The sequence below is a fragment of the Aristolochia californica genome, unplaced genomic scaffold, assembly GCF_029961685.1.
Source record: "Aristolochia californica isolate CCGP_79_NKW_82.1479 unplaced genomic scaffold, dmAriCali1.0.hap1 SCAF_11, whole genome shotgun sequence".
Lineage (NCBI taxonomy): Eukaryota > Viridiplantae > Streptophyta > Magnoliopsida > Piperales > Aristolochiaceae > Aristolochia > Aristolochia californica.
In genome coordinates, this window is record NW_027181782.1 from 1,280,963 (window position 1) to 1,298,870 (window position 17,908).

Sequence of the window (17,908 nt, forward strand, 5' to 3'; positions counted from 1 at the left end):
TCACGAACCCCCAACCCTCCGCAATAGATGCTCCCCCTCCCTGCCCTCTCTAAACGCCCATACAAACGGACGACACTCCGCCAATAAAAAGAAAATTCCCAATAACTCTCCAATCCTGCGGCTCTACGCGAAAATACCAACAACGCCGAACGCAACTAAATTTGGATTCCTCCTGGTTTCCACACCCAATAAAGAAACAAACAGAAGAAGCCTCTGCAGTTCGCGACTGTGAACCAACCAGCAAGTAGTGAAACGAAAAGCAGAGTGTAAATCACTGATCGCAAAGGGAAAACAAGAAGGATAAATGCAGAAGATTGCGATTGTGGACCTTTTTGCGGGAATTCCAAAATTTGTCTTCTCTGGTCTACCAGAAGTCAGGCTTTTTTCCAAAGGGCCGAAAGATTCCCTTATTCTTGAGCCGATAGTCAGGGGCGAGATAGGGAAAAATAAAAAGTTAGACACGTAGCCGCTCGTAATACCAGAACACGTGATGCATGCCTCGTGACAGAGGAAGTGAAGGCCACGAGAAAGGAAGATTCGTAGGTCAATAGAAATAGGGAACGGTTTTTTAATAAAGCTTTCTTGAGAGTTATTCTTAAATACGTTCTATAAAATTAGACTCGCTAATGGGTTGAACCGGGTTTAATTAGTTTACAAAACCCATATATTTTATATATAATTTACTGCGCTTCCTCGATTCTTTCTTATTTGTTACAATCCATTCTTTCGTGTATTTGATCTATAAGCGAGGAAGTGAAGCAGCTGTAGCAGCGGGAATTTACCGCGCTTCCTCGAGGTATTGTTCAAGCGGTAAGTGCTTTTGCATTTGATGGAGTGTTTCGGATCATTTTCTGTTTCTTGCTCTTCCTGGCGTCAATCTTCGATTTCATCGATGAAAATAGGACCGGTTTTAGGTTGTGTTGATTGTACATGATATGTAGATCGTAAATTTTTCTGTCACGATTTCACGGCTAATAGGTAAACCTGGTTCGACTTTGCCATCGCTTTTCTGATTTATCTTTCGTTCTCCTTCTGCTACAGTTCCTACTGCCTAGAGAAGAGTGCTGAAAAAGGAATTCGGTTAGTAATTTTTAAGTTATTCCTTTCTTATCCGTTTGTTGGAATTGCATTGACGCGACCTTGAGAACTTGTTATCTGGCATTTCAAGTTTCTTTCTGATGCTGTTGAGGCACTGATTTTGACTTATTCTGTAGTTTCTAATCAAACTTAATGAAACCTGTAGCTGATGATCTCGTGTTGAAATGATGTTGACTGTAGTCTCTTAACTATTTTTTTTTCCGGAACTTAGATATTGGAATTTTTTGTTTATTGACAAATTTGGCCTCTGGATATTGAATTAGACAATCCAATTTTGTTCCACTATGAGATTTCAGTTGTGGCTTTTCTACCTTTATGGTTTATTGAACTCGTGACATCTGATTTTTATCGTTTATCTTTTGAAGTTTTTACTGTTTATCTCCAATTTTTTCATGCAAAATTTTGGTAGAATTAAATTTACAAAACAAGAAGAAGTATAAGTTCCTTTCTTTTTGTCCTTGTGTATTGACTTATCTGAGAACTTATAGTTTTGGGAGGTTCCTTGCGTGCTAGTCATTAGAACATTTTTTGGTATAATGTGCTTGTGATGTGAACTTTGTAGCTAACTCCTGTGGTCTCCCAAGTGTAGGCTGAGCCATGCTTGTTAGCAGAACTGAAGTGAACTTGAAGAGGTTATTAGCTTCTGCTCCTCAGCAACAAAATCAGACAAAACTTATACATGTAAGTATGTATGAACTTATAAATGAATTCACAGAGCGTTCCCTGCATGGAAACCCTCTATTAATGGCTTCAAGTTGATTTAAACCACTGGCAAGATAAGGGATCTGAGAAAGGTAGTTGTTGGTTATCTTTGCTAAGGTGAATTTGATGAAAGAGTCCTACCTGCCAAGTTTAGAAGGTTACCTTTCACGAAGAGAGTCTCTGCTCAAATCTCTGAATAATAGGATGCTAGGCAAATGCTTTGCGAATAACAGCTCCTATTTTCGCTGGACCCTGATTCCAAAAGGAGCTGTCATAATAGTTAACTAAATCATTTGAAATGAAGAAATTCAAAAACTTATGGCTTCTAACATGATTCTTAGTATAAATGACTGCTAATAGGCGAAGCAGTCTGAACTCACTGAACTTGGCTGTACTGAGTTAATTGGCTGGTCAAATTGTTGAACTGCCCTATTCACCTTATCAGAGCACTTCAATGGTCATATCTGTTTATGACCTTTCACCTGGATCTTGGAGCTCAAAAATTCTGCAGGACTCTGGTGATATGCAAACCAAGGTCCCACTAGCTTACAGATATGCAAGATAGCTTTATTGTGGGTAATTAGTTAAACTCAATACTATCTTTATACAACCCCGGTCTTTGTGGTACTATAGCATAAGAAGTTTCTCTGTATATGCAGGCAACTTTAATACTCAACCTTCAAACCTGAAATAAAAAAATAAAAAAGTTCCGGTATTGATATTTTACCATATGCTCTTCATTTAACTATCTGTGCAGTATGTTGCCACTTTGCGTGAACTTCTTGAAAAGCTTGGAGAGGAGACTACTCCCGAGGGCTTACCAAGGTTTGATCTTTTTCACTACAATCTTCTCTCATATGTCTTCATTAGTTGGGCATTTATGGATTCATATTTTAAATTAGGAGATATATTGTCTATTTATGAGACAAAACTGTTTGTATTTTCTGATCTTGTATATTAATTAGAAACATGGTCTTGTAACATTGAAAGTTAACGCCTATCAATATGAACTCATTACTCCTGCCTGTGAGAACAAAGGACTTGATAACAGTTCACGAAAGCTATACTGCTTAGATCTTGGCTCTTCCATGGGAAAAAAACGTTAAGTATGTGAGCAGGGGTAGCTTTCTCTTTGCTATATAATATTAGTAAAGTTTCAATGTTAGTTCATATCCCTTTGCCTAGTTTTAAGCATATGCAATGTACCAAAACAGGGGCCACAGAAATCCAATATGAAAACATGTGTGATTTCTATTGCTAGTAATGGTCCTATTGATATCCAATATATAGAAACTTTTCATTTTATGGGTTTGTGCAGATTATCGAAAGCAAAGATTAATGAATATTCAGAGAGGATCGAAGCAATTGCTGCCAAATTGGCTGCTGTGCCGGTGCGTTTATTAGTTATTTATTTTAGGCAAGTTACTTTGTACTTTCCCCCCCTGTTTGGCTGATGCGATGGGAAAGCTTTAGTTCAACTGGAGAGAAGCAGGGGGACTTTCTGAGGGAGAAAAGAGTACACCATAAAGATTAAAACAAAATCTCAAATAAACATTTTCAACTAAGAAATAGCAAATAATCAAGTACTCTGGTATTTCCCTCTACTTAACCTTTGCTTCTCTCCAGGGGAGTCCCCTTAACCAAAAAATGCCAAGTGAAATTATAAAAATAAGTTCTAACTCCTTGGAGGAAGGTCCCTACTGCTGCTTCTAAAGAATCACCATAATCAAAAGGGTGCAGTTCAAACGGATGGATACTGCCTCCTCCTCATGCTAGCCTAGGTAGGTTTGCCTTTGGAGCTGCCACCAAAATTGAGCTTAAGTAGGACAGCCATGGCAGAGACCAGTTGATGTAGGTCTCAGTTTAGTTTAAATGACCAATCTCCAGTTATCTTGGAGCTGGGTAGATGGCTGAGATTCCTGAATTTTCTGGCCAAAAACATTAGGTAATCCATAACTTTTTCAATGGCCCCACTAATTGAATGGCTTATTTTGTCATAGTTTTTTTCAAGCCACCATGTACAATTCTTTTAGCACTATGTTGATGTTTGGATGTAACATATTGAGGGTCCAGCTAGAGATGAAAAGATCTAAAGCGCAGAGTGTATTTAGTGTTTGAACACAGTGGTTGGACAAGTAATTGTTATATACATTTACAGCCAAACCTTTTTAATGATTAAAGAAGCCATTAAAGAACTGTCTATGGTTTCTCAATATTGGCTGTTTAATAAATTACATGAAAGTTTGTTAGTTGGCATAAAATCTACCTGTGGGCTACTAACTGATTAAACTACTGGTATTGAGGAATCTATGCCAATCTTGCTTGTGAACTGTGCAATAGCTCTCTTATGGCTTTTTTCATTGATCACCATGCTTATACATTTGTCAAATATGGCCTCTAGCCTTCTCTGACAGAATCTCTCGAGGCTATTGATGTAACTCCAGTGGAGGAAACACCTTCAAAAAATGAATCAGTGGGCACTTCCCCTGGCATCCGAAGGAGATTTACCTTAGTGGAACCGTAAGTAAAATTAGTGTTTTTCTTGTACTTATTTTCTTTTTTCACATATATGAAGTATGTAGGGTTGAGCAACTTGGCTGAATGCACAGGTCTCAGGGAGATGACAGAGGTACAACTCACGAGGCAACTGGCACCGATGCTTCTAAGTCTGTTAAATTAGATGTCTCCACACAAGTACATATAGAAAAACACAGGTTGGCTTCTGATCATTTGACTTGAACTGTTTGCATTTGTATTACTGTCCTGTTACATTATGAGTATTTTATAGCCATAGAAGATAGATTGCTGATCTGACCACTTCTATCTAGTTAAAAAAATTTTGTGTGATTGACAGCACAAAAAAATAGTGGGATCAGTTATCTGGTTTTCTTACCCAGATTCAGTGATCTAGATTGGTTTATAAGATTTGCATTGGGTACATCCCAAGGCCAGCTGGTTGCTGGATATGTGAGCAGTCTGTCTTTTTGAATTTTAGTATAATATGTTTGTCCTTGTTTCTTCTTTTAGAAAAAATTCTTGCTTATCAATGTAAGAGAGCGAACTTTAAGGTTTTGGAGAAGGAGAGAGAGAGGTAGAGAACAGAGAAAGAAATCAGAGTTCTGGAATGAGTCTGTGTGGATGGTCAAGTTTGACCCCCAGTGCTTTTATAGAGTTCTGAAAAGTAATTAGGATCTGGAATGAGTCTGTGTGGATGGTTGGAAATGCTTGTTCTGGACTTTGTAGGAAGTGTAAAATGACGAAATTGCCTTCAGTAGATTTTCTAACAATTAATTTAAGATTGTCCATTGAAATAGGCTTCTCTTTCTCAGTTTTAGCCAAAATAAATTCTTATGGGCTGTCAACCAGTTTGAATTTGTTGTGTTGCCTACTTGAAACCTTTCCTTGCATGATGGGAAGGGTTGTTTCATGTTTGCAGGCCTGGTAAAGGTCCTATGTAAGTTGTAAACACTGTGGAACTCTCTTTTACCTAACCTTCGGATTGGCAATTAAATATGACCCCAAATGATTTTGCATCGATATTTACATGCTTCAAGTTTTGCTTCTTTTTCTTCTTTTTCATTCTTTATTTTGATAAATTCAACAGAAAGTTACAAGAAGACTTGACAGATGAGATGGTTGGGTTGGCTCGGCAGCTAAAAGAGAGTAGCCTCATGATGAGCCAATCTGTGCAGAACACTGAAAAGGTACTAAAAGACCTTGTGCTTAAATTCTAACTGCTATACTTTGTACCTTGTTATTTGACAACTACTTAACCTTTTTTTGAGTAAAGTGAAAATTTCATCAAGAGAAAGAACAGAAGGATACAAAAACGCGCTCTGACAAAGAAAAAAAATTCTATATCCAATGATTGAATTACCTACAGCAATGTGTTGTATAAAGTAACTCCAACCTAGGTAGAGAACCAGCAATACAATTAGCACTGTTCGCTACAGTTTCTAATAGCAGTCATTTTCCTATATAGAGCAACAAATCTCTTCATGCATAGGAAAGAAACATTATGGTGGCATTACTGGTGTTGACTAACTAATCATTTTCAAAAGAAAAATTGGGTCCAAGTACATCCCAGAATGACTGGTGGAAGTTACCATTTTTTAGTTAATAACCACAGGATTTCTTGTGACATTAACCTAGGGGAATTGTTCCCACTAACCCTCCCCCTCATGTCCAGACCTAAATAAACCTGGCGGAAGTTACCATTTTTTAGTTAATAACCACAAGATTTCTTGTGACATGAGGAATTGTTCCCACTAACCCTCCCCCTCATGTCCGGACCTAAATAAACAAACAAGGGGTTTGAGACGTGGACAATATAAATAGGGTACAAAACCAAACGGGGTGAAGTAGGCCTAACAGAAGGAACACCCTACTGTTATACCATGTAAAAATAATTAACCAAAGTTCGGAAACCTTTTTCCCAACTAATAACCATAGGATTTTCCCTGACATTAATTAGTTTGTGAGAGTATTCACATTAAGATTCCTATTACTTTTTGGATCAACTACGTAATAAGTGGCATAGACTAGTATCCATGTCAAGGTGGGGTATGAAAAAATGAGCTTGACACGATACAATTATCAAAGAGGGAACTGAACACACATGAGCACCTTAAAGACAGACAGACACAATAAAAAAGCTACAGAAGTATTAGCAATAGTCTTTTGTTCATGAGCGATAAGATGGAAGGCCATTTGTTCCACTGGGATGTTGTAAATTATAATGTGGCAAAACTTTGTGCTTTTCTTCATGGTTTGCAATTTTTTTTGAAATATAGTTAACTTTGGCTTGTGGTGAAGGGTGATTTATAAGTTATCAAAAGTTGTTTTTCTTTGGGGAAAAAGACTGCCTTGAAGTCTTCTTTCCAAATACGATAAAATTTGTTATATCTGCGAGTCAAATGGTTGCAATGGGTTTGAATTGCTAATCCTTAATGGACATGTTGGTTAGGGGTGGTGTCTCGCTCTAACATCTTGTTGTATGAGATTCATTTTGATTTGTTGATTTTTTGTTTTTCTTTAGCTGGTTGTTTTTGCTTGTTCTGGATTCATGTAATCTTTTGGACTATCTTCTTCTCTTGTTGAAATTCTCATAATTTCCTTTTTCTTAACAAAAAGCAAGAAGAGGGAAGGGCTTGCAACTGTTTAAATATTCTAATTTGTATTGTTTAACATCTTAAAAACTGTATCATTCTTAGTTTTATTTTTATTTTTAAAGTAATTCTGCCGCCCAAAAATCTGATCTCCATTGTACTTTTACTTTTTTGTTCATACAATTACACAACATTAAAAGAAAAAACTTTTTGAAGGTTAACTTAATCTGACCATCCACAATTTTGACATCCCAATATTCAGAGCCCTCTGAGCTGTATTCCTCAGCCTATAGCTTTGGAAGAAATACTTTGACTTTCAAACAATTACAGGGGAACAAACCACAAGGATAGCTGATGTTGGATCCTCTTATGTCGATTGGCCCAAACTGTGGGTCGGTGCACGTATGGTTCAAATCATAACAGGGAAGCACGTGGGTTGTGTGCTCTGTTAATTTCATGCATGTTTAATGCAAATACTAGCTTGTGGCTTGTGTGCAGTTGTGAAGGCATGAGGATAGTTTGACCAACTTATTTGTTAGTTCAATACAAAGTTGTCCTTTCAATACTATAATTTGTTTTCAGAGCTAAATGATTCAGGACAGATGATGCAGAGTGAACTGCTTTAATCTTCTAGGCTTCGAATCTTAAAACTTTAACTGGAATCTTCGTGAAAATAAGTTGTGTCCCAGGAAGCATGTCATTGTGTATAAGGAACTAGTTCTTTCGTTAATTTGGAGCTCTTTTGGCAGAAGTCAGAAACTTTTGGACCATTTGGAGTACCAAATTCATGGCACACACACCTCCTATTGAAACTGAATTTGTCCTGCATCCTTCGCTTGCAGATACTGGATTCTACTGAAAGGGCAGTGGAGCATAGCTTGGCAAGCACTGGTCGTGCAAATGTACGAGCCATGGAGGTTTATTCAGAGAGTGTGAAAACCTCATGTCTCACTTGGCTTGTGATCTTCATAATGATCTGTATCTTTATCATGGTTGTTCTCCTCATTCGTGTGACTTGAATGTTGTTTTGTGTGTCACCTGACTTGAATTTGTTAATTTGTCCTCTATCTTCAAGGAATCCACTGGCCTTTACTTGAAAATATTCTTCTGCTTAAGTTTTCAATGATCATAGCAAGACACCACTCCCTTCCCCCTCCTTCTTCCTCGTCCCCCCCCCCTCCTTTCGATTGTCAAAAGTTGAATCTGTATTTCCTTTGTTGTTGGTGTTACTTGTTAATCTTGCTCTGTTTAATCATCGGCTACCAGCACGATCCTAGGTCTGTACAGTCTCTAAATGAGCTGTAAATATAATTGAAACAAGAGGCTGATTTGTAATTTCTTGCTTATTATGTATTTTAGGTGCACCTGCACTTGACGGAGACGGTGAAATCCCTACGCAGGATCCCATCATAAAGTTTCAGATCATCCTCAAAGCACACTGGGGTAATTATACAGAGCGAATGATTTTAAATGAAAAATATGTTCCTACAACCAGGGACTCGTTAAAGAGATTGAAAATTGCTGTGTTTCATCTAGTTGTCAGTAGATTAGGTTCACAATAAAAAAACTACTCGATAGTAACAAAGACTGAAAAAACACTTAACTAAAAAAGATTTGAGAGGAACTTCGACTAAGGTAAGTATACAGAACAGACTCATAAAGGAACCGAATAAGCATTTAAACAAAAATAAAATAAAATGGAACAGATATGAAACAGGGATACAGTGGGGGGTAATGACTTGAGAATGGGAGACCGAAACCCACATTTGCTTTCAAAAATTTCTGTTGAGAAAGTTCCATGCTGTGTAATACTAGTACTACCTAAAGTTATTTTTCCTGTGTGAGGATGGTTGGAAATGCTTGTTCTGGATGAGGTTTTTTTTTTTTTTTTTTTTTTTTTTTTCTAACAAGCATAGAATATCATCTAAAGAGAAATTACAATCACCAAACTAGCGTCTGGAAAATAAACCTGCAGAGAACACACCAAAGAGATGTTTCAGTTCTAGAATGGAGATTATATCTTTCTGATTAACTTCAAAGAGCCGTGCAGCCATATGAAATGAACTTGGACCAGATACACAAGAGCAAGCCAGGAAATAATGCCAAAAGTTTTTATATTAAAAACTAGAAACTGATTCACAGAACTAGTGATCACTTGTGAAAATTACAGGGCCAGTGTCCAATATAGTTTCTCCTTCTGCGGAATCATAAAAAAGTGTTAAATGAAACCAACCAACCCAACTGCAGAAGATAGAATTTGGGAGCTAGGCCATGAATTTTCAATCGGCCTTCTGATGTAAACAACTAGGTAGGCTATTACCGTTCAGCGCAGCATGGTAGATTCGCTTCTCTGCAAGTCCAATATCTGACATTATCAGATTCCCCTGCAGCCAAGAAGTCAGAAGGTGCCGATTATTTACAGAATCAAGGGGAACACAGTTTAAAAATTTTCAATGTGGATTTCTTTTGTAGGTAAGATTTGATAAGTAGATTAAGAAACAAATTCCAGAATTAACTGTTGCTCCAAAGTGATTTTATAAAAAAAGAAATTGCACTCATCATAAACACACCTCATTAGCCATTAGCTTTCTCACATTTGAAGCATAAAGCTTAGGATCCTCCTTTTCTTCATCAGAAGGGAAGTAAACAGGTAAGTGGATCACCTCCATATGATTCACAAACTGACAAAGGAGGAAAACTACATGGCGGACCTGCAAAACCAAATGACTTAAAGCTTTTTCAATTAAAACAGTTCTATCCATTGATGATGCATTAGACCAGTTGCATTAGAAATTAAAAATTGGCATGACAAAATAATATTATTTTTAGAAGGATTTAAGCAAAAATAATAGTACAAACTATAATAACAACAATCGTAGTAAGAAGAAGAAGAAAGAAGAAGATGATGAAGATTGTAAGAATGTCATTAGACAAACTCTAGACAAGCAGGTTCAACCATTCCTCCATAAAGATAGCAAAGGAACAAAGGAAATGTCATCTCAAAATATTTAAGATAGCTCTGTTTGTTGATTCTTTGCCCTCGGGTTTTGAAATAAAACTTCGCCTTTCTTTACAAAAAAGACTCCAAAAATGGGTTAAGCCCTGGCCTTCTTTTTATTTTTTTGAAATGATGTCCAAAGCTAATTTTGAAGTGAAAACCACTTTTTTGTAGGGCCTAGAGAGAGAGAGAGAGAGAGAGAGAGAGAGAGAGAGAGAGAGGTTGAGCATCTTTTTTTTTTTAAATGAATGATGGAGCACCTTACATGACCTTTCAACAGAGTAAGTACTAGAGGATATTGATGAATATAAACATAATGGACAAAAGTTCTAAAATACATAATTCTTCAGATTGCAATTATAGTAAAGTCCAAAGGAACAATCATAAGAAAAAAAATAACGGATTTCCAGTTTGACTAGATTAGCTAGCAAAATATGGACATTGTTCAATACTCTTTGAGTATACAGAAATCTGAACAGTTTCTCACCCCAGAAATAGTGTCCCATGCAGGACTAAACCTCTTGTATGGGTATCTTAGGAGCACAGGGAGCACTGGAGCTTTACATAAAAAAGCGCCTGTCTTGAACGGAAGAAGATACTCACCATTTGTGGTTGTACCTTCTGCAATTGAGCATCAAGAAACTATTAAGACATGTCCAAGAAATTACATCACATAATTTAAAAAATAAATAGAATAGTTGCTACATGATGCAAAAAGAAGTCCACCTAAACTAGTAGTCTAATACACCCAACAATTTCTGGCTCTTCACACAGCTGTAATACGCTTCTTAATTACCATTCTAACAATATCAACCACATACACTAAACAAGGTAGTTTAAATAATAATCCATTCTAGTGGAGACAACAAACTGAGTTGTATAGGCAGTGGACCAACTATCACCATCCGGTTCCTTATAATACACATCGATCAATGATAAACTCATTTCTGGATATCAAAGCTATATCAAGGAATATGACTACATTTAAATTGAACTCCACCAAACACCAAGATCCCAACCTCCCCCCTTCCCTCCAGAAGAATAGCAATAATAAACTAAAATAGTTCTTGAAAAAAAATAACAAGTAAAGGATAAGATTTCCACATGACTAACTCTCACACTCTCAAGAAATTTTGAAGTTCACAAGATTAACTAATAATCTAACTCTACTGATAGTTTGTCATTCAACCGCATCTCATATGGATTTTTTTTATATCAACTGGAACATGAACTCAGCATGAAGCTTCAGCTTCCAATGACCAGGAAGATGGTTTATAAAAGTTTAGGCCAGTTTGATCTGATAAATGAAAGGCAGCCAGGATCACCTTATAGTTTGATTTCATTCACGGTGCTTATTCCAAAGTGACATCTTCGAATAACACTCAAAATAATGCAGTTGAACAGGAATCACATTCCATCTAGTCCAACCAAACTATATAATCCAGGTTCAGCCCTTTTAGCACCAAATAAGCTGCAGAACAAGCTTTTGGTGAGACCAGACCAAATCATGAAAATCACTGTCTTTGAAGGCTTCCAAAACTATCTAGCAATCATACCAACAGGGCCAATTCGGGTATGACCTATGATTATACAAATGAAATGGTAGTATATCAAATAACCAGTTAATTACTCTTATCCCCTAATTTTAAAAGCGACTCAAGCCCAAGGACTGATTTAGTTAAAAAAATGACAAGATTACCCTCATTTTAAATTTTAATAAAGTAATCATTTTAAATTTTGTTAATATTTTTTAAATGAAGGGGGAGGAGCCCATCTCCTCCCTTGTATCCCTAACAATCTCAGGAGGAAGGGAGGGGAGGGGCCGCTTCCATGACAGACCAAAAGGGCTCCACCATCCCTTGAAGAAGAAGACAGTGTGGCCTTACCCTCCCCCACTACCATGCAGAGAGAGGGGAAAGTCCCCCACAATCTGCCCCTTTATGTCTCTGTAAACAGAGAAGGTCGAGGAGGACACAGGTGGGAGCACCTTCCCCCCTGGTTTTCAGAAACAGGGAAGGGGTGGCCCCGAACCTTACTTCGGGGCCCTCCCCTCTTGTACATCATCGAAGTAAGAGAGGAGGTGGACCCTCCCCTCTTTTAAAAAACATTACCATTTTTTATCATTTTTCAAAGAGTGAGGGTAATTAATCCAAAAACAATTTAATGGATCAAAGTGCAGAATCATGTAGAAATAAATTCCATTTACACAGCCACATACTGAACAATAGCCATGTATATCATTTAGTCATTCCTGCTGAACACTGGAAGTACTTAAGCACATAAACAACCTTTTGTTATAGGTTTACATTCATTTGTATAACAAACAAATCATAATATATGAAGCACCACAATACCAAAAAAAAAAAGCACCTCAAGCCCAAGCAAGATTAGTACAAATAATCGCATTGGCACGGCCACACATCAATAAGTTCTAGAGAAATGTAAATCACCTGGAAAAAGCATCATCATTGGAGCGCTTTTAGATTCATGGGCAGCTTGAACTCTTTCTGTCACAACCCCTGCAGCGATTGAGATGTTCACAATCATGAAGTGAGAACACACAGAATATAGGAACTTTGCTGAATATTTACAATTTGCAATTTGCAATTTGCAATGGTAAGACTAAGACGCAAGACTATTTCAAAAAAAAAAAAGACTCAAGAGGCAAGCAAAACTAAAGAAGGTTCAAGATTTGTTTCGCTCCACTAGATAGTTCTTTTCTGGTGATTATCTCACTTAGACAACTTGTTATTGTTGTAATGCGTCAGAAAAGGGTGAGCAGATTGGTGTTTACCGATATAGAGATATGATAGGATGACAAGAGATTTGAGTTTTTGGATACCAGGGAAGTAGCAACACTCCAAGAGGATTTATTGAAGCAATCCTTATTCAAGATCCGTTTTACAATGAAATCCTAGGACACACAAGCACAACTACAAATGGGTTAAAGGAGAGAATTAGATAAACTTCACCACAAAGTAAACTGACCAATACAAGGAACAACAAATATAAGTGAAGGCCGATCTTAGCTATCTTGAGGAAAAAATTGAATCCTTTGCACTATCTCACTGCAAGATGTCTTAAAATGATTCTTCAATTTTGTTTACGACAACCAAGTTTGAAATTCAGAGCATGCAAAGTGCATAAAAGGGCCTAGTTCCAGCAATATGCAGAGTATGGACCAAAGGAGAAGAAATAAGTATTGATTCAACCAATTTTATGAAAATAATATATTGAAAACTGTTTTCTAGGCCTGACATGTACCTGAGACACCCTTAAAGTCAGATGTTCTTGACTCTCTCTGAACAAAGACACAACCGAGGCACTTGCTGCAGAATAGGAGAAAGAAATTCATCAAACTCACTCAAAAGGTGGCCCCGATGTTCTCAGGAAGCTAGAATAGCCTTATATTATCTTTCAGTTTAAAGATTAAGTGACTAAAATTAACCAACAAATGAGTGAAGCGTCCTGAGATAGCAACATATCCATTTGCAGCTTCTTATGGTCTTGAATGAAGCTCTAATGCAGCTTCTGTTCGAGAACACCTCTCGAACTCATCAAACAGAGATGTTCTTGATATATCTCAAGAACTAATTTATCCTTTTGAATTCATCAATGAGACCTTGTAAGCTCCCTGCACAGAATTCTAGCAAAACTAAAAAATAATCTGTACCAGTTGTTATGGAAAATAATGCTATGGAGTGAACTCTTATAAAACGCTCAATACATCAAGCCTGTAGATCTATTTGTCTAAGAACCAGAATATGCATTTGCTTCTACTTCACAAAAGCTTGCAGCAGTAATCGGTAAAATGTCCTTAGAGACATTTTAATATAGATGAGAACTTGTCAATTGAAAGAAAATGTATCTTTCAGTTTAGGATGATCTGAACCATCACCAACTTATAATTTCTTCATTCTTTTTCTTATGGTACAAAATGTTAACCTTTTTTGTTCGAAAATGCTAACCATTTGAAAACAACAAGAAGGAAAAGAAAAGACAACTGACCTGATGAGACCGATCTCTTTGGTAATTAAATCCAGGGCCAAAAATCACATACAAGACAGACAGACAAAATGCATGTAAGAGGATAACATATTGAAATTCCCAAACAATATGACTACTAGAACCAAAACATTGAACAAGACCTTGAATAAATATGATGACCCCTACCTTTGCAACAAAGCTAGGGAAGAAAGATGACATGTGATACAAAATATCCAAATGAGATACATGATTTGAGATAATTGCCCCGGGCCTTCCAGATTCTTCAGAGGGATTGTTCAATTCATTCTGGAAATCAAACACAGACAGTTACGGATGAGAGAGATGCTTAAGCATTTGAAGAGCCTAGATAAGGAGATTATGATAAAATCATTCCAGAAGGAAGAGAAGGTCATGTTTCAATGAAACCAGACAATAGGCATGAATTATTCTAGATAAAAAAAACTAAAGGGTTCAAATCATCACCAGAACTAAGGCAAATAGAACATGGGAAGCAGCAGCAGTGGCATAGCTTGGACTATATACGGTACAATCAATGCAAACAAGCCAAAGTACCACAGAAAGGCATGGTGCATTTTACATCCCACATGTATTGATAGCTATTATGCAAATTCCTGAACCTAACTACCTATTTCCCATATTGAGTTTGAGACTTGGAGGGTCTGACTTCAATCCAGTAAAACATGCAAACTACTCCAATAGTAAAATGAACAAACCCACTCTTGCCAGACTTTAAATTTGTTATCAAACAAATGCAGCAAGCAAACTATGTTAGTATTATGAAAAAGACAATCCACTAAACTTTATACTTTAGGAGCATGGTCTGCTCAGTCTAACTTCCTGTGATGATTTCACAAAGTGCAACACAACATCAGTGTCAAATATTTTGTATAGCCGACTTAGTTCTTATAAACATCAGTATGTGCTTTTCATCCACAATCACTGAAACACCAAAACTATAATAACATGACTTAATAAGTTACCTGCATCTATTTCTGTTATTATTATATTCTTTATCATTCTACCATCACATAACTAGTCTAGTAGGTAAAGTTGAAAGAACAACGCACTCAAGAATATCAATGTCAAAAAAGATAACCAATTGAGTATCATTATTATTTCATGCCATAATAAATTGCACAAATCATAACCTCATTGATATCCATGTTTTTGACTCTTACATTTGAACCCCGATCCTCCACACTGATCCAATAAAACCCAAGAGTAAAGAGCAACGCCCTAGAAAGAAACCTCCCACATTGCACTATTGTTGTTCTCCTCCATCCAACCATATGTGCATAATCCTCCTGCTCATCCTCTCGGTTTGGAGCAGAGAAAAGAGTGCAGAACCGACAAATCAAGTAATAACAAAGCAAAATAGCAAAACCTGCAATCAGCCGGATGGGCAAGAGAGTAACAAGTGCTATTGGAAGTAGAACTTTCTCCTTGAGTGGCAGGTCACCTCTCCCCATTGTACCATAGATATCCTTCCGCACATATGCAGCGAATTTCTTCTCCAGTTCTTCAATACTCTCAGAGCTAACCTGATTCGAGGAGGCATTGACTGAAGAATTCGACTTCAACAGAGGTTGCACGTCTTTGCCAGATTCACCATGATGAGACTCATCCATGCCATCTTTGGCGAAATCTTTCATTTCAGTGCCCATGGCATACAGAAATGAAGATTATCTAACCTAACCAATCACCAAGTGGTGGCCATAAATGAAAGCTTCTAAGGGGTCGCAGCCCTATAAGTTATATGAGATTTGTCCAGAGGAGTTAGATTGGACCCTGTACAGAAGCAACTCAGTACTATTAATAATTTTAAACCACCACACCAATGATCATAAATTAGCAATAAGTGGAAATTTTTATGACAGAATTTTTGGATTCAGCAAAAGCCACTTCGATGCAGGAAACAGTCCTTGGTCTTGCCACATCAAAGAAGCACCATTCCCACACTTTTCCATAACCATAAGGCTGTTTAAGCTTAAGACATCAAAGATACAAGTCAAACAGTGTATACAAAGCTTCAAGAAATGTGGTTCATCACACATTAAATGGCAGCAAAATCAAAAACATAAAAAACTTAACTTTTCCCTTTCGAAGGCTGAAGACCTTCACTTGAAGTATTATAGAAGTATATCCAAAAGAGGCACATAGGTCTGGTTGATATAACTGTTTTCTTTGCTGTTTCTTACATAGTCATATTTGCATGGCTGCCATTCCGCAGCCCCTTTTACTTATAAATCATAGGCCCATTTTTCTCAATCCAAAAACCCAATTTTAATTGATTGAGTCCTATTATAGGGTCACAGAGAATAAGGGTGCAATCTAGTACCATGGAAATAACTGAAATGTGAAAAAACGTTGTATACATGTATAGAAGCCGAGTATTAAAGATCTGTCTAACTGTAGTTCCAGATTCTTCAAAATTTCCAACAGCTCTCCACATAGTTCTTGGATACCACATTCAGGCTTGTCTATCTAAGACCCATTGCTTGATGGTAACAAAAACGAAAATCCAATAGAACTTCATAAGATCTCAACCACCATGCTGCCGATACAATGCCCAGTGAAGTACAATTTTTAAATACATTATGTAGAAACTCATCTATATCATAAAAGCAGTCATTTTGCTCTATAGGTTTATAATCCATAACTGTGGTACTAATCAAAGGATGTCTTTTGGGTTAGTTAGGAACTTTGAAGCAGATATACCTGTAAATTTTTTAAGTGATTTTTTACACCACTCCAAAATTTCATCATAAAGCAATTAATTTAGAAAATCACTAATTACATCGCAATAGATCGTTAGAGAAATGGAGATCAATTTTATTGTTTTTACATAAAAGAAAAGGCAAAGCATTTATATCATGCAGGAACCTATGTGAAGGGAATCATACGGATTTACTAACATTTGGTACTTTTTTACAGTTAACACTTAACATTTGAGATACTAATGAATTCAATATTACGAATTAAACTTGAGCTTAAAATCAAACGAGCAATTTATTAACAAAACAATACAATAACAATGATTAATCAAGACGAGGTATACCAATATCAGAATCTTAGAATGATATTGAATATTTCAAGTAAATAAATTTCAAAAACAATTTTATAACAAACAACTCGCTAGGCTATAGCGATAATGGAGAATTTGTTTTCTCTGTCTGGATTAACAGTAGCTTTGAATTGGTTATTAAGGGACTCGCTCCAGGATCCAGGTGACCTTGTCAATTTCCAAGGTAATCTTACTGAAAGAGAGATCAGGAAAACAAAAATAAATATTAACTCAAAAGGACTAACAAAAAAAGAGGAAATGTAGCAGAGTGGGTAAAATTCATCGACATCTAAAAGGAGAAGATATAAATAATAAAGACTAGAGAGAGAAGCGCACAATGCAGACCCTTGAGGTTGCCGTCAGTGAGAACACGAGTGACGCCGGTCCTGCGGCCGCAAGACACAGACAAAGAGAGAGATTTTCACGCGGAGAACCGGAGAGAGCGCAAGAAAAAGATTAAGCCAGATAGAGGATACCAGATGGAAGAAAAGGGAGGGAAGTAGTACAAACTAAAGAAATTTGTTTAGGAAAGCGAGATCGAAGAGAAGAAGTATGGCAACGATGGCAAGAACGTAGAGTAGCCGAGAGAGTGAAACAGAAAGAAGAAAAAGCTCCGGGTAGGGTAGGGAAGGAGATCGATTTCTGGAAGTATCTCAGAATCATGAGTCGATGGGAAACGGCACTGGAAGACAAAATCCTATGAGCTGCGGGTGAGAAGTCCGCATAGTCAAGATCTGCACACGTGGAAATGGGACCCGCTTTAAAATCGGAAGCAGATGCGTCTTAGGATAAGACGAGAAATATAACTTCACGGTGTCATCAGGAACTCTTGCATTTTACTGATTTAAAACGCAGTTACCATAAAAGCCTCCTTAGATGTCATAGTTTTAGCTATGATTTCTCTTGTAAGAGTCTGCCCAAGTTAGCATT

At 37.0% G+C, this 17,908-nt stretch overlaps 2 protein-coding genes across 4 annotated transcripts; one reads left to right on the plus strand and one right to left on the minus strand.

Moving 5' to 3' along the window:
* The first annotated feature begins 723 nt into the window (after window positions 1-723).
* Window positions 724-8,065, plus strand: LOC137944666 (uncharacterized). 3 transcript variants are annotated; one of them, XM_068790380.1, is made up of 9 exons: window positions 724-810; window positions 1,042-1,080; window positions 1,688-1,779; window positions 2,558-2,625; window positions 3,119-3,191; window positions 4,202-4,320; window positions 4,410-4,514; window positions 5,405-5,504; window positions 7,751-8,064. In XM_068790380.1, exons 3-9 carry the CDS (start codon window positions 1,696-1,698, stop codon window positions 7,925-7,927), a joined length of 726 nt encoding a protein of 241 aa, XP_068646481.1. In that variant the 5' UTR covers window positions 724-810; window positions 1,042-1,080; window positions 1,688-1,695; the 3' UTR covers window positions 7,928-8,064. The 3 variants fall into 3 exon arrangements, with proteins under 3 accessions (XP_068646481.1, XP_068646482.1, XP_068646483.1); XM_068790381.1 differs by having other exon boundaries at window positions 747-796; XM_068790382.1 differs by lacking the exons at window positions 724-810; window positions 1,042-1,080 and adding an exon at window positions 892-978 and having other exon boundaries at window positions 7,751-8,065.
* Window positions 8,066-9,017: 952 nt separating this feature from the next.
* Window positions 9,018-17,560, minus strand: LOC137943950 (lysophospholipid acyltransferase LPEAT1-like). Its single transcript, XM_068789400.1, has 9 exons — window positions 17,315-17,560; window positions 15,093-15,702; window positions 14,080-14,199; window positions 13,915-13,930; window positions 13,171-13,269; window positions 12,357-12,425; window positions 10,394-10,527; window positions 9,479-9,619; window positions 9,018-9,292 (listed from the first exon to the last, which is right to left on the minus strand). The coding sequence occupies exons 2-9, from the start codon at window positions 15,576-15,578 to the stop codon at window positions 9,188-9,190; spliced, it is 1,170 nt and encodes a 389-aa protein (XP_068645501.1). The 5' UTR covers window positions 15,579-15,702; window positions 17,315-17,560; the 3' UTR covers window positions 9,018-9,187.
* Window positions 17,561-17,908: the final 348 nt, after the last annotated feature.

What these genes read in the sequence shown, in the direction of transcription:
- LOC137944666 (XM_068790380.1), top strand. Translation starts at nt 1,696, where the DNA reads ATGCTTGTTAGCAGAACTGAAGTGAACTTGAAGAGGTTATTAGCTTCT. An exon ending in GTACATATAGAAAAACACAG is followed by an intron (nt 4,515 to 5,404) that starts GTTGGCTTCTGA and finishes TAAATTCAACAG; the next exon opens with AAAGTTACAAGAAGACTTGA. An exon ending in CTGTGCAGAACACTGAAAAG is followed by an intron (nt 5,505 to 7,750) that starts GTACTAAAAGAC and finishes CTTCGCTTGCAG; the next exon opens with ATACTGGATTCTACTGAAAG.
- LOC137943950 (XM_068789400.1), bottom strand. Translation starts at nt 15,578, where the DNA reads ATGGGCACTGAAATGAAAGATTTCGCCAAAGATGGCATGGATGAGTCT. An exon ending in TGGAGGATCGGGGTTCAAAT is followed by an intron (nt 14,200 to 15,092) that starts GTAAGAGTCAAA and finishes TTTGATTTCCAG; the next exon opens with AATGAATTGAACAATCCCTC. An exon ending in AATGATGATGCTTTTTCCAG is followed by an intron (nt 10,528 to 12,356) that starts GTGATTTACATT and finishes GCTCAATTGCAG; the next exon opens with AAGGTACAACCACAAATGGT.